The sequence below is a fragment of the Pteropus alecto genome, unplaced genomic scaffold (genome assembly GCF_000325575.1).
Source record: "Pteropus alecto unplaced genomic scaffold, ASM32557v1 scaffold60, whole genome shotgun sequence".
Classification (NCBI taxonomy): Eukaryota; Metazoa; Chordata; class Mammalia; order Chiroptera; family Pteropodidae; genus Pteropus; species Pteropus alecto.
Genome location: NW_006430726.1, coordinates 3,793,280 through 3,817,046, shown reverse-complemented (window position 1 = coordinate 3,817,046; position 23,767 = coordinate 3,793,280). Strand labels below are relative to the sequence as shown.

Sequence of the window (23,767 nt, the reverse complement as noted above, 5' to 3'; positions counted from 1 at the left end):
TCTTGGAAGTGCTCTACCTCATGATCCTCCACTTTCCAGATGCCTGGGAAAGAAAAGAACTATTTTTTATTTTTTTAATTTTTTTTTTTATTATTATTATTTATGTCCACAGCACTCGGTATTCCTAGGTGGTTTCCGATCTAACTAGGCCCGACCCTGCTTAGCTCCCGAAATCAGACATCAGGCTTGTTCAGGGTGGCATGGCCGTAGACCATGGACCGTGGCTCCGCTGGGGAACAAACCCAGGACCTTCTGTGTGTAAAGCAGGCGTGCTAACCGCTACACTATGGAACCACATCCATCAAACCTGTTTATTGAATAATCATCTTTTTCCCACTAATTTAAAATGCTGCTTCTATCATATACTAAATTCTCACGTTTGATTACATTTTGAGACTTTCTGTTCTCTCATATTGACTTACATGTCTATTTTACAAGAAAACCACACTATTTTAACTGATTATTATAGCTTTATATTACGGTTAATTTGTTCTCATGCTTTTCAGTGATTTTTCTAGGCTATTCCTGCATGTTTATTTTTCTGGGTGAACTTTAAAATCAGCTTGTTAGAATCTTTTTTTTTTTTTTTTTAATCCTGTCATTAATAAGTTTTATGCAGCTGAGTGGTATGATTAAATTTGTGTTTTAGGAAGATTATTCTGACTGCAGTGTGGAAGCCAGATTGAAGGAAACAAGATTAGAGACAGAAGAAAGGCCAGTTACAAGGTCGTTGCAGTAATCATGGGTAGAGTGGATAGACAGGGAATTGAGAGTAGTAGTGGGTTTGAGAGGTGTTTAGAAGGTCACAGGGACTAGACTTGATAATGCCTGGAATGGGGAGAGGTGTGGGAGGAAGCACTCAAAGATGACCCCAAACTTCCTGGGTTAGGTAGTTGGATGGTGTTATTCCCAGACATTTGAAACACACAAGATAGGGCTGGTTTGAGAGGAAGATTACAAATCCACTTCTAAATGTGTTGAGTCTGAAATGCCTGCAGGCAGTCCTAGAAGAGTTGATAAAGTGGGCAGTTGACCATACAAGTCTGAAGTTTTGGAGCGAGATCTGGGCTGGAGGTACAGAGTTGTATGATAGAGCCCTGAAGAACCTCAGCATTTAAAGGATGGTCAGGAAGTTTAGGAGTCTGCAAAGAAGACTGGAAAGAAACATCCAGAGAGGTAAGAGGAAAACCAGGAGAGCATGCAGTCACAGAAGCCAAGAGAAGAACGTTTTCAAAAGAGAATGACTTGTCAGTAAGTTCAGATGCTGCCGAGAGGTCAAGTAACTGAAAAGCCCAAGTTCGATTCAGTAAAAAAGGAAAGTCCACAGTTATCTTGGGAGACAAATTTCAGTGGAGTAGAAGGTTAGAGGGCAGAGGGGAGAGTGGGAGTTGAGGAAGTGGTTGAGGCAGCTCCTCCATCGTGAAGCTTGGCTGTGGAGAAGAGATGAGACACAGGGGCTAGGAAGAGAAGAATGATGCATCAAATTATATTTCAAACCCCTCTCCCCATGCGAGAGGTTTGGCTCTGGTTAAATGGAGGGAGGAAATGGTTTGTGAGCCTAGTCTTTGAGGACCAGGCAATACTGAGATGGATATAGGGCTTAGAGAAATTGGCCAACATGAACTGCCTAGAAGAGAGTAATCCAGTTAAAGTGTTGGTATATGTTATTTGACAGATTTAACTTTTAATTTTGTTGAGTTTTGTAATATTTTTGTTTGGCTGTATTCATATTTTAAGAATTCAGAGAAAGAACTTCTTAAGAAATTGGAATGAGGTTTAAAACTTTAATGGTGATTAAAAAACAAGGTACAGAGCAATGTATTAGTATGCTATCGTTTATGTAAAAAAGATGGAATAGAAGTAATACACTTATAGTTGCTGTGCATACATAATCAGTATTTGGAAAGAGTCACAAGAAACTAATCATATGGTTACCCATTGGGAGGTGGGAACTGGATGGATAGAAAGGAAACAGGAGTTGGAAGTTGCCTCTTCACTGCCCACCTTCATATTTTTTAAGAATGAAACTATATTACCTTTTCAAATAATTTGACCTAAGTTGGTTGGTTATAGTTAAAGCTAATGGTTCTGGCAGACCCTGAATTTTCTTAGTCACTGAAAGCTCTGAATGTCTCTGATTTCTCTGTTCATCCAAATCTGAGAACCACCAAGAAGCATACCCTGTCTTTATGCCTGTGAGGTATGAGTCTTTGCCTTTTCTCCAGTCTTCCCCACTGGGGACCAGCAGCCCTGGGGAAGTGGACAGTCATGGAGCTTGGGTCAGGGAAGAGGATAATGGCCTAGGCTGTGAGCCACAGCTTGACCGAGTGGGCTATTAAGATTTCTGCACCCTATTTCACCTTGGGTGAGGGGGGCGGGTTCCCCACACCAACAAGCAGTTCTACAATTCAACTCAGTTCTGACACCATCTACCAGGAGATAGCATCAGATTCCACTGGTTAAGGGCTCAGTCCTACATACACTTTAGATGCCAGTCCCAAGTCTGAGTCCCCAGGTTACCCACAACTTCTGTCCACATTGGCTGCAAATCAGAGAATCTCATGACCCCTCCCCTTAGATTCAGTTAATTTGCTAGAACAGCTCGCTGAACTGAGGGAAACACTTATGTTTACCAGTGTTGTTATAAAAAGATATGATAAAGGATACAGATGAACATCCAGATGAAGCGATGTGTGGGGCAATGTATATGGGAAGGGATGAGGATCTTCTGTGCCCTCTCCAGGAGTGCAACTCTCCCCAAATCTCTGCATGTTGAACTCCATTTTTGGGGGGTTTTATGGAGGCTTCATTACATAGGCACAATTGATTAAATCATAACCTGTCCAAAGGAGGGGCCTTGCTTAGGATAGCAGCTCTCACCAGCTCTGAATGGTTGGTTTCCCCTCCCTTTGTCTGTAGGCAGAGGTAGGAACTTGCCGATAAAAAGAAAGGGCTTCCTCCTTAGGACTCCTGCCAGTTCTAATTTGGTTGATGAAAGGAATGCCAAACCATTAACTCAGCGTCTCCAAACTAGCAACCAGGCTCATTTGCACTTTTATCTCAAAAGGAGAACCTGGTCCCACAGACCTATTCTTCCACTTTTGGTAGCTTGCTTCCTCATGGAGAGGAATGATCTTACATGATGAATTTTTAGAAACCTCTCATCTGGGCAGATTCCCCCAAGGACATTTGCAGATCAGCCTGAGGGAAAACATACCAGAAGCATGGCTGTCTGACAAAGGAGTGGCCTGCCTGGGAAAGTAGTGGTTCCCATCTCCTACGGGGCCTTGTGGAGGCTGGATGGCCATGGGCGAGGATGCTACGTAGTTGATTGGCTGACCTGTAAGGGCATTCCTAACTCTTGTGACTGTATGAATCCAGATAGAACAGGACACTGTGTGTGCCTCTTCATAAGCAAGTAGCCAGATGAAAAAGTACCCTAGGCTCTTTTAAATCCAAAACAGGATGTACATGTTTTTTTACTCAATATGCTTTATTTAGAATTGCCATGTGCTATTATATCTAACTAAATATTCCAGGTTATTTCATTCCCTCCGGAAGCATTTTCTCTTATGATTCTTTTCTTGTTCTTTTGTGAAATTATGTATTTGTTCTTTAAGGTCATGTGGACAAAAACATTTTAGTAATAATTTTTGCTGGCTATATGGTAGAAATCTTAGACTTTACTTCTATTTTTTTCATGTCTATAGGAGTTATTTAGTTAAAGCTAAAAAAAGGCACCCTCAATTTATTATAATGTCACAATTTTAATTTTAAAAAATTAAACTTTTTATTTGGAAATTTAAAATATACCCAAAAGTGGAGAATAGAATAAAGAACTCCCTTATATTCATCACCAGATTCAATTATTTTTTCCAGTTTTATTGGGATATAATTGACATATAACATCGTATTAGTTTAAGATGTATAACATAATGATATGCTGTGTGTATAAACAATTGATCCTTGAGCAACATGGGGATATTGGGGTACTCCGTGCAGTCAAATATGAGTATAACTTTTGCTTTCAGGAAGCTTTGGCAGTCCCTCAGTATCCATGGGGGATTGGTTTCAAGACCCCCTTCAGATACCAAAACCCACAGATGCTCCAGTGCCCTATATAAAGTGGCATGTATCAGTGCATACAGTCGGCCCTCTGCATCCGCAGACTCCCAACTGTGGATCAAAAACAGTACAGGTATTTTATTGAAAATAATTTGCCTATAAGTGGAACCACACAGTTCAAACCCCTGTTGTTCAAGTGTATTGCGAAATGGTTACCACAGTAAGTCTAGTTAACATCACTTCACATAGTTAAGTTTCTGTGTGTGTGTGTGTGTGTGTGTGTGATGAGATTTTTAAGATCTACTCTTTAGCCACTTTCAAATATGTGATACAGTATTGTTAACTAGTCACTTTGCTGTACATTACATTCCTAGAACTTATTTATCTTAAAACTGGAGTTTGTACCTTTTGACCACCTTCACCCATTTCCTCCTCTCCCAATAATTTTCAACATTTTGTGGTTTTGTTTCATCTATCCTCCTTACCTTTTTTTTTTTTTTTAATCCAATTTACAGACCTCTTCTAAACTCAGTGAAGGGTCTTACCAAGTTCAGTCACAGTGACGTATCTGGTGTGATTCCGAGTGCAGCAAGATTGAAAGGAGGGGGAGAAGGACGGTCAGTGCCAGCAAGTGACTGTTTCTCATCTCCATTTCCTATGGCAGGAAGAGGCAGGCGATGGGATGAAGCCGAGTCAGGCGATTTGGCTCCTTTCCTACTTAACCTAAACTACCTCCTTGACCCTTCTGGTCTCTGAGGACACCTGTTTAACTTGCCTCTGGGCCAGGCTCCTTCTGTCATGCCCTGTCACTGCTGAAGTCTTAGCTCAAAAAAACCAGTTCTTCCCTTCTGCAATTCCTTTCCATCATTCTGTCATCACCCTAAGAAGCAAATTAGCTTCTTTTGGGGGAAATAAATGGGCAGACCCAATCTACGCACAACTAGTTTCTCTAGCAGTGATCTTATTAGCAAAGTTAAAAGGGGAACTGCACTCAGCAGAAGGCCTCTCTTTCCACGGAGCACATTCACCAGGCAGGAAGGTGGGGGTGGGGATGAGCAATTTAAAACTTCTACCTCTGTGTGGGCTTGTGTGGCATTTCCTGGAAAGACAGTAATATGCTTTTAGAAGCTTGGGGTCTGCATTAACCCCTGCCATGCCCATTTTATATGGAAATTTTTATCTATCCGCAAAAGTGGAAAGAATAGAATAAGAAGCTTCCATCACCAGTCTCAGTAATTATTAGCATTTTGTCATTTAAACATTTTGATCATGTGTCCTAGTAGGGGAGTTTTTTTATCTGGGAATGTTTGTTTGTTTATAAATTACATACACATACCACTCTACTGTTACATCATATACACAAAAAATAGAAAACTAAGTAGAAATGGAGCATCTAATGTCTTCTCTCCACCCTTTTCACATCCTGTATACCCCGTGGGGGGCACACACTCTGCAGCCCAGTGATTTAGAAACATAATAATAATTCACCACACGTGTATTGGAACCTTCCATCACAGACACTGTGGGTGCTGAAGGGGACTGTGTTGGAGCAGGATGCCGGATCTCACTGCTGTAGCCTCTGGGTCAGTAGAATGTCACGCTGACCTCTCCCTGTGAGAGGCATGCATGAGCCCTGCCTGGGACGATGACTTCTTTCTCATCTGCCTCTTTCTGAACAAGAGCCCCCAGCATGAATCTTAGACCCCATAGTCTGAGCACGTTTCATGCTTTGTTGTTATTTCTTATTTTGACAGATTATTTAGCCTAGCCCTCTGAGATCATTTTGCTTGCTTTAATTTTTTTGTTTGGACCTTGGCTGCCTTAAAAAAACAAACTTTTGTCTCATTGTTTGAGTAATATTTTAGCTTCGTTTATCTCATTAACTTGACTTCCCTTTTACTTTTCATTTAAAAATTAGGACTAGGAAGGGGCAACACAGGAGACATGGTGACAGGCCAGGTCTCACGTCTGAAGATTGGGTGCCAGCATCTTCTCTGGTCTGCTCTGCTTTTCATAACCTCTTTTCATCTTTACAGCAGGACTCATTTGGTCCTTTGGAGAAATTTGGATCCCAAATTCAATTGGTAAAAAAAGGCATAGTCTTCATGCTTAAAAAACAAGCAAAGAACAAACTACCTATCCAGATAATTCAGGGGCTCTAAGGCTCAAATTACCCTGCAGAACCGGAATAAGACAACCCAAAGATAGTGTAATACTGGCAGGTTGCTGGGAGAAAAGCCTTGCCTCGTTCCCAGAAGCTATGAGCCTGACAGGAATTCTGTGAACTGAAGACCTTGCCCTCTGGCATGTATTAGCGCCAGCTGCTGCCCAGTCTGACACCCCAGAAGGCAAAGGGAGAGAGAGTGGGGACCTGCAGTCAGGGAGGGCTGGAGGGAGGCTGGCAGATCTGACCCCAGAGATTTGTGAAGTATTTTGAATGTCTCTTGTTGTTTGTTTGTTTGTTTTTTGATGGTGGTATAATAGAATCTAACCAAGCTATGAAATCCCTTTTATTCTGCTCAATTTATAAGGTATAATTAAATGATCCATTTAAGCCAATGCAGTGAATGAATAGCCTCTTGTGGGCGGGTCTTCACGACTCCCTCCCCTCATCATGAGAACCAGGGAGGTGCTGACTGCTGGAAAGATCTCCATCTGGGTTCCCAAGAAAGGCAGGGCTCTCTTCCTTTGTTAGACTTGCCCTTTTCAAAAGAGAGGGCCTATAATGTCTTCCAATAACCATAGCCTGCGTAGAAGTAAAAAGCCCTGCAGGCTCTAGGGACCTGCCTTTCTTCCTACACCTTCCTCAAGAGAAATGTATTCAATACTCAGGGCTAGTCTTTCACGCATTTACCAAGAACTAAAAAATTAAGCTAAAGAAGAACTAAACATCATTACCGGCAAGCTGGAGGTCCTGTAGGGCAAGAGTGAGTGTAAGTGTGACCTCAGGGGCAAGCACTAACTGATCCTATCTATTACCTTTCTGACCTGGTAACCTTCCAGCCAGTCTCCTATCCTATGTAAGCTCTATTGGGGAGGGGAGAAGCAGATGTGGACTCAGATATATATAAGAATTGAGAATGATAACCAAGGCTGAAGGGGCACCCCCCCACACCCCCCCGCCCCGCCATTTGTGAGAGGGTATTCTCATGGCAGAAGGAAAAGAGCATGAGAATTTCTGTTTGGACAAGATGTCCATCATGTTTGCTTATGAGCCATTGGCCAAAGAAAGTCACAGGGCCTTGCCAGCATTCTTTTCAGCCATTCATCACAGACTTCAGCTTTCAGAGGTGACATGGCGTGGGCAAGCAGATGGATGCCTAACTGAGATCTCTCTGTCTCTTGGAGGAGACTTTGAGAGGCCTAGAGTGCTGAGCAAGCCCCTAACAATGATGCCACTCCTACTATCCACAAAAGGACTCTGTAGGGTGGCCTCACCTTTAATCAGGTGCTTCGCAGTGTCAACCACATGGACATCCATCCTCCTTTTAATGCCTAGTGTGTTAGTCAGCTCAGACTGCCCTAACAGAATTCCTGGGACCAGGGGGCTTAAAGAACAGACTTTTGTTTTCTCGCAGTTCTGGAGGTTTGAAGTCCAAAATCAAGGTGTCGGCAGGGCTGGTTTCTGGTGAGGACTCTTCCCAGCTTACAGACGGGTGTCTTCTTACTGTGTTCTTCCATGGCATTTTCTCTAGTGTCTCTTTCTCTTCCCATAAGGGCACTAGTCCTGTTGGATTAGAATGTACCCTTAGGACCTCACTGAACCTCAGTTACCTCCTTAAAGGCCCCATCTCCAAACACAGTCACTTTGAGAGTTAGAGCTTCAACCTGTGAATATGGGGGGATGCAATCAGTCTGTAGCATACAGTATCCCTGGGATAAGGCAGCTTTCACAGTGTATAATTTAGTGTTCTCAACAAGCCTGCAAGGAAGTTATCAGCATCATCATTTCTACTTTATAGATAAGAAAGATGATATAACTTCTTAGTAAGTGGAGGATCCTGGACTAGAACTGTTTCTTTGATGCCAAATCGCATGTTCTTTGAACTGCAGCACAGAATGTTGGCTTTATAAACACTAGAAATGAAATACTGCATACTTAGTGAATTAATAACTGTAAGGATTATGCAATATATGGAAAACTATTTACAAAATAATGTTAAGTATAAAAATAATTCACAAAAATATATATTCTCTGTGGACACCACTGTGTAAAAACTATGGATAAAAACTATTCATAAAACTTGAAAAGGAACAGAAAAAATGAAGTACTTGGTCTTCAGGGTGGCAGGGTTTTCTTTTTTTTTTTTTTTTTAAGTTGACTTAAGAAATACATTTTTAAATAACAGAATTTTAGCATTGGCAAAGCAAGAGAAGTTGGAAGTCGGTGGAAACAGAGAACACGTGTCCATTTGCCACAGACTTTTTCGGGGCCCAGAGACCTAGGCCAAGTACCAAATTCCATAGTGTTTGACAGGCTTTTCCACTCTGAAAACTCTTTCATCCTCCAGCTTCTCTGATTGAACAATTGCTCTAACTCATTTGATGAGCAAGGCAGGTCCTTGTGAATTGAGAAGGCTAAAGCCAAATACAGTTTGGAAGATGATTAGCTGCCACAGGGGCCGAGCGTTAAAGTTGAGCCACGGTGAGGAAGAAAAGAAAATATCAAATGTAAATGAAGACTCTCCCTCCAAAACTTAGTCCAAGCAGTACAGGACTTAGGCCAGCAGGGCTTAAGGCAAAAGAGGCAAGCGTAAACAGAAAACGTATGTATAATAGGAAGTCTAGAAGATATTTGAAGAGCTTTCTGAAGGCCACAGCCCCACCCCTCTAGGCCGGCCTCCAGGAGCCTCTCTGGCGGGAGTTGTAAGACTCCTAGATGAAGACATGTTTTCAAGTCTATTTAACATTACTGTAGTGAATATATGATTTTAGTACCGTAGTACTTAGTACTATAGTACCTTAGTACTTTCTCCTGGAACAAAGTCATCTGTCTCCTAAAATCATGTCTATTTTGTAAACAGTTTCTGATAATAAAGCGTGGTGTGCATCCCCTCGATTAACAAAGATATTTCAGTGTACCCCTCCCTAGAATAGAGTGCTCTGTTGCCTGAGATCCACATCCAGCTTTCCTATCACAGTGGGTGTTTTTCTTCTAGGCCCAGAAGTTATTCCTTACTCAGATCTCTTTATTTTAGGAGTTAATAGATTTAGATTGTAAAAAAAAAAACAGATTGAAACTGGTAAGCTAAATTAGTCCAGACATTTTATCAGCCCACTCAGGAGAAATAACAGTAATTCCCAAATTCGATATGAGAAAATTCATATGTTTAACAAAGAAAAATGAGCGATCAATGCTTAGCTAAAGGAAGCTCCCTATAAAAACATGTTCTATCAGAGGATTCCTTTCATAGTAAGTGAGCTATTTTATATATGATTTGATTTAGTTAAAATCAAATCTGTTTTCATGTATTTCACAAACACATCTCTGTGTATGCAATGTGCATACGTATATTGCCCCATTATGTGTGATATAATGGTCTAGTCGAGGATTTGTTCTCTGACAACCAAAAATGTTCTATGATGCCATTCTCAAAAATGTTAAGAATATACTCCAAGCACCTATTAACAAAGGATTTTGAATTTACTGATCATGGATTTATTTTGAATTTCTTTATACTTCTTTTTTGTGCTATTTTGGGAACAACGAGTTACATGTTTCCCAATTATATCTAGATCTTGTTTTTTTTCCTCTTCTTAATTCAGGGTACAAACTCAAATGTCTAACAAAATAAGTCAATAAAGTGGTCTACTGTAACCATTAAAAGTGTGAGAGTGGGTGTCCCACTTACAGAGAGCAGCCACTCTCAGCCTATCATTGCCATGTGGGAGAAGTGTGGCCAATTTGTTTTGGTTTTTCATGAGAAACCCCCTAAGTCTGAATTATTTTTCCTGGAATTTTTAAATATTGTCATTTCAATCAAAAATTTAAAAAGACACTGTAGAACAAATAGTTCCCAGTCTATAGATGTCCCATTTTATTTCTGATACTGTGTCTGTATATTTGGACACTGGATACTACAAATATCCAATTTATTTCTGTCTTAAATATTTCTCTTTTACATTTCAAGTGTACTTCCTAGTTTCTAGGATTTGATATATGAATCCATAGTCCTCTGATTCTCCGCCTCCTAACTGTGACAACTTTAAATATATCATTCTTTCAGCTCTCATCTGAACACACTAAAGACTATTTTTAATTATTCTGTAACTATATAGAAATGGCTCTGTATGCTACCTTATTTTATTTACCTTGATTCAGGCACAGTCATATACACATATGGTCATATAGTAAAATGATAAAATCAATCTTTTCCTTTGTTTTTTTGTGTATTAGTTATCGTTCTTGAGGATGAGTGGTAAATTCATGGTCACAGGCTAACTCTTCTTCCCTTCTCTCTGCAGCCTTCATTTCATCAAGCCGATAGTGTGCGGGGAACCCGCCATCACGGGCTGGTGGAGAGGCCATCCAGGACCCGCTTCCACCCCCTTCACCGAAGATCTGGGGACAAGCCTGGACGGCAAATATCCTTTTTCATTGTCTGAGGAGAGTATACGTTTTGAAATGTTTGGAAGGTTTTCAGGATTTATCTTCTGTGCAATTCCTCTTTGCCTTCAACATCCTCATTTTATCTGATGAGTGGAGGTGATCAAAATAAGTAAGTTGGAAACTAGAAACATCTCCGCAGCCAAAAATTGGAAATATCATTGGAGGTGTTTACTTTGTGGAGACATTGATAAAGTTTAGTTTGTATGTTCAGAAGTAACTGAACATAAACAACATGTAATTCAGCCCCATTGCAAGGTGTTCTCAGCTTTTGCTTGAGAAATCAACAAATTCAGAGTTAGATCTGGCTTTGAATTAGCTTTGAGAGATTTAGTCCATCTAGCTAAACACATACACGGATATGTGACTTATTTTTATTTCTGTTGACCTGCTGACCAGCTGTTAAAACTTACAGAAGAAATTTCATATGATTTTCTATTTATGGAGTTTCAAACTCAATAAAATGAAAACTAAAACATAAGGCTGGTATTTAGGAAAATTCTTAGACAGTGATGTACGCTCTTATGCTGTTAGCTAGGAATAAAGAAAAGGAGATGATGAATTCATCTGACGATGTTATTTAACCAGTACTTCTCACTAGGCTGAAGCAGGGTGCACTTCTGGATGGCCAGCATTATGCCAGGGGCTTTAGGGGCATAGAGTGCAGCTAAATTTGTGGGAGAGGACATAGAATAAGCGTGCCACGAGGGCCTGCGCTCTCACTTCTCACACACGGGTGGAGGAAGGCACAGAAAGGCGGGGCAAGTCTAACTACTGAGCTAAATTCCTGGCAGTGATGGCAGAATTGGCTTCAGGAGCCTAGAAACCAGGAAGTGGGGGGAAGGGCATTCATGTTTACCGAGCACCTACCCATGCCAGGCACTATGCTGGGCAGTTTATATGTCATTTAGTCCTTAAAACTCACAGAGTAGTTTGTTTTTTTAATCCCCATTTTCAGTGAGGAAACGGAGTGTTGAAGTTAATTGCCCAAGATTCCACTGCTGAGGTCGGAGGGGCCCAGATCCAGCCAGGTCAAGCGGACTCCTGGCCTAGGCGCCTCCCTTCCCCATACCCCAGTCCACTCAGTCAGTCGTGCCCACGACCACACGCAAGAAAGGCCTGTGGGAGGAGTTATAGGGACGCACAGAGGAAGCTGCTGCTCTTCTTGCCCTCAAGCTTCTTGCAGTTTTTCTTCTATTTGGAGGCAAGGATAATGACCCTGGGGAACATTTATTTCTTCCTCTCTCTTCTGTCCTCAGAGACACAACACATTTGCTCTATTGAGATACCCTGACTCTTAGTTTCGTATAGTATGTGGCTATTATCAGGGAAAGTGACGATGACAGCTGATTTTGAGGAATGTGTAATAACTTTTACATAGAATGCAAAAAAGAAAGGAGAATTGAGTCCATTCTTCAGCTAATTTGCATGTGCGTGGGTAGAATAGTACATCAAACCATTGTCCAAATTGCTTGGAATTTTCAAGCAAAGACTTTGCTTCTTTGCTTGATTTAACAATATATCTTTTCCTGATTTCTCAATTCCCTCTTTCTATGTAGGTGTTCTCTCTAAATATTTTGTATGTGTGTGGGGCGGGGGAATATCTCAGATGCTTTTTGCAGTAAATATAGTGTAAATATATACATATACAGCTTTTAGAACCAAAAAGAGTAACTTGGAAGAGGTGAGGTTGAAGAAAAGCAACAGAGGAATGTTCATTCACTTAACGATTTAAGTATCAGTTTTGTAGACACTATAGATATTATGGCAAACATAATATGGTCCCTGCCCTCAAGTTGCTTACAGCTCAGTGGGAGAGGCAGCTAGGCGCGGAAGTGGTCACAGCACAGTGTACTGAGCTGTAGTTGAGGCATAGCTGTAGTTGTTGTCGTTGAGCTCATGGGAGGGGCAGCCTGAACCAGTCTTGGGGGTACTGAGAAGATGTCCTGGAGGAAAATATGAGGCTTGAAGGATAAGAAAGAAGTAAGAGGATAATGTGTTCATTTATTCAACAGATATTTCCAGATCCTCTTCTCTGTACAAGGCACTTTTCTAAGTACTGGGGACTCCGTGGTGAATAAGACAGACAAATCCCTGCCTTCTTGAGTTTACAGTCCTGTGGGAGATGACGGACAGCAAACAGGTTAAAAAAAGTGTTTAAGGAAAATAATTTCAGATGGTCGTAAGTGATAAAGAGAGAGGAAAGCAGCTGGGAAGGGAATGATCCAGGCAGAGGGAATAGCTTTGCAGAGTTTCAGAAGGGGCCTCTTTATTATAGGAGATAACCTGACCCTACGTGTGGGTCAACTTGTGAGAGCAGCAGCCAAGCAGATCACCTTTGTAGGCTGGCCAATACGGTTGGAGAAAAGTAAAACCCCAGTTAATGTACAGAGAAATGAAAGTCATTCGGCAAATAGTACAGGTCTGATTCACAGATTGTGAGACATCTCTCTGTATTCTCTTCTTAAGCACCAAACTGGATCCTGGCCTGGACATCTGCTAACTCAAAAAAAAAACCTCTTTAACATAGGCCTGCCTGTTAATGAACTGCGAGTCTCTTTTGAGGAGTCAAGAGACCAGGAGCTCCCAGTACAATATAAATGTGGGATGATTTTATGTTGAAGATATTCAGGAGAACCTGGAGGAAGAGGGCTGTGATTCCTTCTTTCCTTTCTTGGCCTGCATTCGTATGATTTTGAAATAATTTGCTTAAAATGGTTGCCTTTCACACTTGTCTGTTACCTCCTTAATGAAGTTTTATCATTTGAAAGTATTAACACTGGTATGAGTCTTTGTTAGAACAAAAAGAAAAAATGTATTTAGAATTCTCTCGTTAACAGCTGTTTCTTGGCCGGGGTCTTATTTTAGAACAGGCAAACTGGCCTAGATGAGGATTCAGCTCTATGATATAGTGATCTCAAATGAAATGAACATTGTTTAACAAATATTTCAGCTTCCTCCCAGAGTAGGCAGCCACAAAAAGCAGAGCTCTGGCTCAGGGAGATTCCTCCTGTGGTGGGCGGCCTTAACCACAGAGCAGGCTGGTGCAGTGGGCTTTGCTATTGGCATGGTGGCCACCGCAAGCAAAGCGCAGGGCGCTTGCTCAGTGGGGCTCTGGCCTGGAGCCGCTCTCAGGGTATAGGAGAGGGGGCCTGGGTTTGAAAACTCACAATAGGAGCTCTTCTTCCTTTCTGCAGCTGCTCCAGTCTCTCGCAGCCCTTCTCATTCCTCATGGGCAGCAATCGTGTATCTCAAACACCATCTTGTTGAATTTCTGATCTAGTAACATAAATTTACAGCAAACGTAAGAGTATCTCAGACCTGTGGGTAACACATTGAAAAAGAAGGGGAAACAATGACAAATGATAGTAAATGCCTTCTTCTATAAGCGATGTGTTTTTAGAAAGACAGGAAAACACGTTTAGAACATTTCTGATTTATATCCCTAAGAAGATTTGAGAGTATACTAAACCTGGGAAAACAGACTGAACACTAAAGAGAGGCCTTGAGACCTGCTGCAGTTAGGAATGGCTTCCCTCTTGGGAATAGATAGGCCTTGCTTTGATTTTTTTTCATTGGATAAGACAAAAATTTTGGACATTGGTCTGTAGAACACTGTTTCTTCAAAATGCATGGCCTGTTACATTTGAGAAGCACTGTGCTTTCCTGTTATTAGGGCTCTGAAAAGCCCTGCAGTTGAGAAACTTCTTATCTTTAAACCAGAGTTTCCAAAATTTATTTGATCACAAAACCCATTATTTACCTAACACCCATTAAAGATTTCCATCTCAGAGAACAAGGAATAAGACCCCAAAAGGTGCCACTTGTATACCTCCCCTAACATTTGACTTTCACATATATTCTAGCAGGACATAGTTGGAGGTAAAAAGGGCAAGAGGAAGTAGAGTGACGGTGAAGACCTAGTTGAGAAATTAGGAAGGAGCCAAATTGTTACCAGTTTTACATATTAAATCTGACCCTGGAACTCACCTTGGTGTGTAGGTTCAATGAGCAGGTTCGTAGTTCTCTTATCCCACTGGCTGCATGGACGGTCACAGGCCTGCCCACACAAACTCTGTCTCTGGTAGAAGAGAAGATGGTGGCCCCCAGGCTAGAGGGCAGTGCCTGCGCCCTGCCCCGGGTGCACTCAGCACAGGGGAACAAGAAGTCTAAAGGAGAGCCCCACTGAGGCAGGCGGCTCTAGACCAAGATCTGGCAGGACTTATTTGGAGCTTCAGTGGCTCAGTGACCCCTCCCTTGGGCAACAGATGTCCTCTTACCAATAGAAGAGCTACTCCCCTTTCTTTGGGGAAGAGTGAGTAAGGACTTTCCCTCTGACACCCCCCAAGTGGGGAAGGGGTACGAGTCCCCTTGTTGATGGACTGAGGCAGGAACATGAGAGGGATTTACCTCTGCGGGACTGTGGAGAGCTGGGGAGAAAGAGAACAGACTGGGTTGACTCCGAGGTTCCCAACTGGAGCATCAAGGTGGGCGGTGTCCTCCGTTAAATATGGTGGACTGTAACATTAACATCAGAAAGGTTAAAACACTAACTTATACCTCAACATCGAAGCAATCAATGTTTTATCATTATTTTCCTATTACACTGCAGCATTCTAATTAGCTTTACTAAATTAGAATGACTTCAAGGATGGCAGTGTGCTGAGACAAGTGGTTCACTTCTGCTTCATGAAATTAAGCTCTCTGACATTCATCAAACTCTGAAAAAAGAGGAAAACAGATAACCGCAGGTTATGCGATTCAGCACCTCCTGCCTAATGGCTCTGCCTACTAAAATACTGATATGTGTCATCTCTCAGAGGGCCTTCTTCTTTATCACCTTTTTCTCTTCTATCTCCTACTGTGGTCTCTTCTAATCTGTACTTCATATAATTAGGCCTGATAGTTCATGTTGAAGAAATGTATCTCTTTCGAAAAATCTTTTTTTTGTATTGACTGAGATTCAGATTAAAAAATGAGATAACTAAACATGACAAACTAATACGCAGAAGGTGAAACTCGTGATCATAATGCTTCTCCTGGCAGAGGAGACCTTTCATACTGACCTGTGGAGCGTTTGATGCTCACACTTCTACAGCCAGAGCCTGCGCACGCCGGGGGTGCCCAGCCCAGCCTCTGCATAGGGCCCATTTCCTCCTGAGCCCAAGCAGATGGCTTCTTTTATAGAGAATCACTGAAGATTTTTTAGTAGGAGAAGATTATGATTTAAAATGTTTTAGAAAACTATTCTTTGATTGTAATGAACTGAATTAACCAAAATGTTGGGCTACTATACTCAGCATGTGTAGTGCAGCATCATGTTTATGCTCACGCATACGGAATATATTTTGAGGCATGCTAGGCCCACCAAAGAATACAGAATTTATAAAATGGAGCCCCTGACAACATAAGGAACTTTACATTTCTCCGCAATCTATTGTAGCCATCTTTTGGTTATAAGTAATAAGAACTCTCTTTAACTTGGAATAGGAAATTTATTGGCTTATGTCACCCAGGGGCTTGATCCAGGGGTTACACAAAAGCACTGAGACTCCGTATCTGCAAGGTGCCACTTCCGTGTTGAGTCATGCATAGACAGGCTTTCATCTCCTGAACTGGGGGAACATTTTTCCTCCCCTCAAAAGCACTCTCTTTGGTCCTGTTTGTATCATGAGCCCATCCCTGAACCAATCACTGTTTCCAGGGGATAGGGTACCGTGACTGGAAATACAGGGTCTGGGTACCTCCCGTGGGACAGGGAGGCCTACCCTGAATGACAACCTTACTAGGTTTGGAGTGGCGGCGGAGGGAGTTCCTAAAAGCAAAAGATGCGAGGCAAGCATAAAAAATAAGAAACACCCACGTGAATCATGCAAAGATGGCACTGGTTAGAAGATAGAGGAATGGACTTTCCAGAGGAAGTTGATAAGAAAGGGCATGGAGGAAGAGCTATTGGGTGTAGAGATGAAGATAAGGGCCAAAAATTCACTTGTTTGTTAACTCTCTACAATTCCAGTGTCTTAATTCTGCTTCACCTTTTCATCACGTTTATTTTTCCTTTATTAAAAATTCTACTTCGACGGTAGTGCTTTTGGAGCCAGTTATTCCTCACAGCCCCTGGATGAGAGTTGGCCAAGGTAAGCAAGCCATATTTTAAAGATACGATGGGCATATGTTATTTTTGGATGCTTTCACTTTATCGACCTTGAATGCTGTTTTAGACGTTTCTAATATAAAGCATAGAATCTTGTTTTCGCTTACAAAACTTGTCTTTTCACATGTAATTGTAGGCTTATATGAAAGTCTAAAATGAAAGTTTAAATCTAGACCTTCATTTTTAAAACCAAATAGAAACACAGTTGGGATACATTTACCAATATAATACTCTGATTTGGCATTCTTATATCTGATACATGGAAAAATAAATGCCTGTCCTTAGGGTGTTTAGTAAGCTACTAAAAGGAACATAAGCTTTAATAAACTCCCCAAGTGGTAATTTGCACAGTGGATTTGACTTAGGGTCTCTGAGTATTTTGGTATATAGAGGATACATAAAAAAAAAAATTAAAAAAAAAAAGCGTTTTTTAGTATAGAGGGGAATGGAATATAAAATTAACTGAAAAGATTGCTACATGCTTTGTGTGGTATCATTTTCAGACCACAAGTCAGATTTAGGAAGCATTTGAAATTAAAAACATTGGGCTCTCTGGATTGAGGTCCACTCTCTGTCCATTCTCTGGGCACATGCTGACCAAGCACTTACTGTGGATGATGTAGGCAGGACCTGGGAAAGGTGGGCATGAAGGTGGGCAATAGCTGGCTCTACCTTAAGTAAGTTTTCAAGTACCCTCATGAATCCTGGGACCCAAGGTTGTAGGATAAGTATAATACCTTCTTTTAAATCATAAAAAGATATCTCTTAACTGATATTTTAAAATTTTGTATCCAAGAAAAAAATGTCTTATGCTTTCCAGGCACTAGGATTAGTTAAATGAATATTTTCATATACTGGGTAACTGTAACAGCTGTATTCCTCTTCATGGCTATCTATATGAGAATGCAAAGTTTTTGCATCCAGGATTGCCACGGCACTCCCTACACACACACTCAAGGTGTGTGATGAGGGGTCATTTGTTACACTTCTGGAGAAATACCTGACATCCCCTAGAGAGGAGTCGATCATGGACTTGAACTATTTCCAAAGGCATTGAAAGGTGCTTGTTTGCCCTCTTTAAAAAAAAAAAAAAAAAAAAAAATTCTTATATGCCCAGCTAGCTAATCCCATTCTCATGGATTTGTAGTTGTTTTTATCATAGAAATCATAGATCAAAGAAGCTGGAGATATCATTTAGTCTGACCTCATTTTAACAGTGATGAGTGAAATGAGCATTTTGAAATGACTTTCCTCAGGTTGTACAGCTAGGTGAGTTGAAGAGGCAATTCTCAAACACAGGTCTGAGTTTTTCCTTTGCTTTCTGTGAATTGAACTTCTTTTCCTCTTTATGTTATTCTGGTTTTTAAAGGCAGCATTCTCCTTGGAAAGAAGAAAAGCATCCTGGGTTCAGGTTGACATCTGCACTTAACAGGTACATGGGTTGTTTCCTAGTAGAAATAACTTTTAAAGAAGACCAGTCCATATGATTTTCCTGATGTTCTTTTTATATTATCCAGTTACCAGATATGTTTATATCAGTTGTGCTTATGTGAAGTATTAAAAACAAACAAACCAAACCTTGCACCATTTATTGAATGTCCACAGGAGACAGCATAGCACAGTGTAAGAACATGAAGTCTGGAGTGAGACTTCATGGTTTGCATCTTACTATGTGACTTTGAACAAATTATTTGACTTCTCTGTGCCTCAGTTTACTCATTTGGAAAAGGGAGATAGTAGTACCTATGTTAAGGGATGGTTGTGAAGATTCAATAAGATAATGCACGGGAAGGGTCAGTATTCAGTACACGTTAGCTATTGTTATGATCACTTTGGGCCAGACTCCAGGGGTAAGTGTTCCACATAGGTCATTTTTTCAAGTCTGGTAGCATCTTATAAGAATGAGGTGGGTTTTTTTTTTTCTGTTCTAAGGGGTTAAATGACTTGTCAAAGCCATTTAGCTAATATGTGATGGAACTGGGATTAAAAAAAATTTTGTATAGTGCAAAATCTTAAACATACACAAAAAAGGAGAAGAGTTATAAGAAGTCCCTGTGCCTATCTTTTAGCCGCGGTCCTTTTCTCCATTCTGCCACTCTGGTTTCTTCTCTAGCCCCTCCTCCCACCCCCATCCCACCACCAGCTAGATATCTCTGACAGTCTTATGAGCTGATAAGAACTTAGAAAAAAAAGACCACATGCTGTTATTACATTTAACAAAATTCACAATAATATTAGCTGATATCCAGTCTGCATTCAAATTTCACTAGGGAGCGCCCTTGTTGCTAGATGGGATGCTGTCTGATTCACGAGTTGCTTAGTAAAGCCATTTAGATCTTCAAAAGAAAAACAAACAAACAAAATTCCCAGTTGTCTCCTTGCATTTGATATTTTCTCTTGGGTCTCTTTAATCTGTAAAGGAGCTGGAATCTGAACCCAGGGCTCTCTGATCCCAGAGTCCATGCTCTTCCTGTTGCAACACACAGGTTCTGACCTGCTTCTCCCCTCATCTGACCACAGCACAGCCGTGGTGTGCACAGTCAGGCCACGCAACTTAATGGCCGCATGAAGCTGTCACCTGGAACAGACCACAAAGAAACATTTTAAGCTGACTTGAAGTCCACAGGTTCCTCTTACGGCAGACAGTTTGATCCTTGGATGAGATAATAATCATCTCTTGGAGTCGAGGCTGTGTATAAATTGGAGCTCTTGGGGGGGATTTTGGAAATAGGCCACAGATCAGAGGTTCCAAAGCTTTTTACCTTAGGGCTCCTTTACCACCTTAACACCCTTGAGGTGCTGAGAGTTTGTTTATATGGGTGTGTCTATTGGTATTTGTCTATTGATATTAGAAATTAAATTGAGAAATTAAAAAAAAAAGATACTTATTAGTGAATTTTATTTATTTTTTAAATTAATTATTTTTTAATTGAAGAAATGATTTAAATTTCCTCCATCTACCTATTAGTGAATTTTAAACAAAATAAAAATAATAAGCCCATTACATGTTAAATAACATTTTTTAAGAAAGATTTGTGATGTATTATGAATTGTACACTTGAAACTAATACAATTTTCTTTACCAATGTCACCCCGATACATTTTAAAAATACAAAAAAAAAGAAAGAAGGGAAGTTATGTTTTTCAAAGCAAAATACTTAGCAAGTGGCATAATGTTATTATACCTTTTACAAATATCTTGAAGGTAGCTGGGTTCTCTGCTTATACATTGTTTTGTGGTGACATCACATGTTACATAGCTACTGGAAAACTCCGCTGTGCTTGCCAGAGAATGAGAGTGAAAAGGCGAAGAACATCTTAGTATCACTTTGAAACTCATCTTGACTTACACTGCCTGAGAGGGTTTGAGAACCGCTGCTGTAGGTGATCCTTCATATAGGAAGAGGAGTTATCAGTGGAGAAAATGAGTGCAGCCACAGAGAATATACTTGTCACAGCACTCTTCTGGGTCGTGAGGAAGAATGGGCAGGTCTTACAGGAAGCTATGAATCTGGGGCCCACCTTGTTAAAATGGATCATTGCACCATCAGCATCAAGGGATAAGATTATACAGGTACAAGTTAAAACCACTTGGGTGTGGGTGAGCCTCAGAGGCTGTCATGGACATCAGCAACTTCAGGTTGGTCCAAACCCCTCATTTTAAGGATTATTATAAATCGATTATCCTTACCTTCTGTTGGTAATTTTCTACAAAGAATATTGCATTTTCACTAAGGAAAAATGGATTTCAACCAGACTGTCTCTTGCCCCCTTAGGACCAATTCTGATTCTGCTCTTCACACCAGTGCTCTGAGCACCAAGCCCCAGGACCCCTATGGAGGAGGGGGCCAGTCGGCCTGGCCGGCCCCATACATGGGTAAGACACACAGGCCCCCCGCCAACAGCGGCTGTGCTTTCTCGTTCTGTCATAGGCGTTTAAATGGTGCATGCCCTTCCCCAGCTCGGTAGTCTTCAGAGGCGACGCGCCTGGCGGGGAGCACGTGTGGATTTATGATGAAACGAGGTCACGTGCTTCATTCCTGCCTCTTCCGTGGCAGAGTCCCCCTCCTTGGCACCTCTCGGCCCTCAAGGTCTCTTCCCTCCCCACCGCAGTCTTCGTTTTCACATGGACACACCATAACTTTCTAACTGGCCTCCTTATTTCCAGTCTTATATTCCTGTAGTCCAGTTTTATGTAGGTTCTCTGAAGATCCTCTTCCCATTCAAAATCTGAACAAACTGAGAAATAAAACCAGAAGCGACAGATGGAACTAAATATCACCTTTATTACTGTCGAGAGGACGTAGCCTCTCTCTGTGGGTCCATGCCTGTTGTCACTGAACCCCAGACTGAGGCCAGTCACCCCAGTGGCTGGCAGTTCTGGCCTAGATTGGCCCCTAGGAGAGGAGTGCTGAGGAGAGTCTGAAGGGCAGGGCCGAGCAGAGAAGGCATGGCCTGACAAGAGGAGGGGGCTGGACTGGAGCTGGGCATCACCTGCTCAGTCGTTCCCCATTTTGCTGGGTATTCCATTGTTCACCTCCCTTGGGCCACAGTGAGTAAAGGGGAGCAGAGAGGCCAGGGGCGAGCAGGAGCTGGGGAAGGGTATAGTCATGCCATCTGCTTCCAGAATAAGCACTCTTCTGGGTCGTGAGGAAGAATGGGCAGGTCTTACAGGAAGCTATGAATCTGGGGCCCACCTTGTTAAAATGGATCTGATCACATTAGTCTCCTGCTTAAAGTCCTCAGCGCCACCCCGTCACCTCCAGGACAGAGTCTGAATCTTTTCAGTCTGGAATGACAGGAGCCTCAGCACTCAGGCCTCCTTCACCTCCCTCCCTTCTCTGCTCACTCACCAGCCTTACTCCCCAAGCCAGCTGTGCGAACCACCTTGGGTTCTACTAATGTTTCATCCTGTACCCGTCTCTTCCTCTCTCAACTCCTTCCTGGCCTACCTGGTCAACACCCTCAGCTTTGTTGCCATTTCTGTGGAGCCATCCTGACCTTCCTCTCTTTGCCAGCCCAGAGCTCCCCATGTTCTTCTAACATCCCAAAGCTCCTACATGCAGATGGCTATTTTGGCACCTGTGTCAGTGCCGAGGAAGGACTGCCTTCCTCATTCCTTGTGTCTGGTGTCGATTTCTCAATGTCAGCCTCTTCATGGTCTTATCCCCAGCACTATGCCTGGCCCGGAGGAGCCCTCAGAGATGGGAAAGTGCGGAGAAACTACACAGTGGCTACGTGTGCAGAGCACCCACTAAAACACGCTAGATGCTAGCATCTAACCTGCACATGAAACAAGGCTGGTTCAGTAAGACACAGTCCGAGCCTGATTTTCTGGGGCTTGTAATTGAGTAAGAACAATGGTTTCAAATTATCCATTCCATATGCCAGTCAATATTCCGGAGGGACTGTTGTCTTTTGGACTGTTGTCCAAATAGGGCTATGTGTTTGGTCTTGAAACAGGTGAAAATCTTTAGCCAACATAACACCAGCTTTTCTGGTTTTCTTTACTTTTTAGACAATTTAAAGCCTAAATAATCTGTTCCTTCTGAGAGAACATTCCTGGTCTTCTTTCCTTGCAAATAGTGGGGATAGGATTTTAATAATAATTGTTGCTCTGTTTGTTCTTTTCATGCAATTCAGAGATGACCACATTTGCCTAAACAGGTGTTTGCTTGTAAAGTATGAGATTTTTAAGAATCCGTTAGGGCGAGATAGCCATGTTTCCACACATGAGAAGAGGAGAAGAAAGGTAGCAGTTATTCTGGAATTAGATATAGGTTTGAGAAGTGGGATGCCTGGGTGATGGAGTCGTTCAGCTTCAGGATAGGTAGAGATGGGACAGTATAAGCAAAGCCTAAAAGAAGCAGAGACTGCGGCCAGCAGGGCCACCTAAGCACACCAAGACCCTCGTCTCCCCTGACTGGGAGGGAACCAGATGGAAAGATTTTTACCCTGAAATGTCCAATAAAGAGCTGCATCTCTGCCTCTGGCGTTCCTTAATTTTCTAGAAAGAGACAAAGGCCTAATGAGAACAAAGAAATCAAAAGTAATTTAAGGAGCTTTTGAGGCTTGCATACAAAGAGAAAAGAAAGTAAGTAAAGCAGTCCAGTGAAGTATATATGCTCAGAGTGATCTAGCTTCTGAGGGAGGAGGTGAGAAACGTCAGAAGGTGTAAGTGAGGACGAATAAGAAAAGCGAAAGAATGAAAACGCTGATTTTGGTAGAGCAATAGGAAAAGCAGGAATAGAAAGAAATTCTCGAGCAGCATTCCGGGTTGAGTTGAGCGAGAATCAGGTGCGCGCTCCTTTTCACATCAGCAGTTAGGAGCTGTTGGGCCACAGTGTCGCACAGCCATGGAAGTTGGGCTGCCCTCCAGCCTGAACGTCTGAACCGCGTGGCTGCTATTGTACGGTTGCCTTGAGAGTGTAGCAGAACTCAGAAACATCCAAATATGGATGTGTTTATATGGGAAGCCAGTGTGTTTAAAATATTATTCAAGTCTCCAAGGATGGGAATTATTTCTGGAGAATTATATTTGCTGGTGGGAGCTATTTTAAATAGTTTCGTGTATTTTCCCCCTGTAATTCATTAAAGTTTTTCATTTTCTTTTCCTTTTGGATTCTAAAAATATCAACTAGCTTTGCAAAAAGGTATTTCTTATTATAGGACCAACCAAATAAAGTAAAGATTAAAAAGTGATGGAAAAATATAATTGGAGCCCAGAATATGGCTCCCCAGCAGAAACAATACTGCCTTTTCCCTGGGAATCTTTCCTGAGCATAATGATGTAGTTTCAATGAATGTTCCCATCATTTTTTGTTGTTGTCGTTGTGAGCAGATGATAAAAGAGCATCTGCTTTTAGCTTAACTACATGAGCAATAAACTTTGATACATTCAGGAATAGAGGTTTGTATCCCAAGAAAATAAAGCCATCATT

The 23,767-nt window shown here is 41.7% G+C and overlaps 1 protein-coding gene across 1 annotated transcript in view; it reads left to right on the top strand.

The window, feature by feature from the left end:
* Positions 1–23,767, top strand: part of CRTC3 (CREB regulated transcription coactivator 3) — a 74,601-nt gene that overhangs the window by 28,879 nt on the left and 21,955 nt on the right. Inside the window, exons 3-6 of the mRNA XM_025050384.1 lie at positions 10,531–10,650; positions 16,748–16,809; positions 18,196–18,258; positions 20,603–20,703. Of these exons, the coding sequence (XP_024906152.1) occupies positions 10,531–10,650; positions 16,748–16,809; positions 18,196–18,258; positions 20,603–20,703 (346 nt within the window). The remainder of the gene's footprint in view (positions 1–10,530; positions 10,651–16,747; positions 16,810–18,195; positions 18,259–20,602; positions 20,704–23,767) is intronic.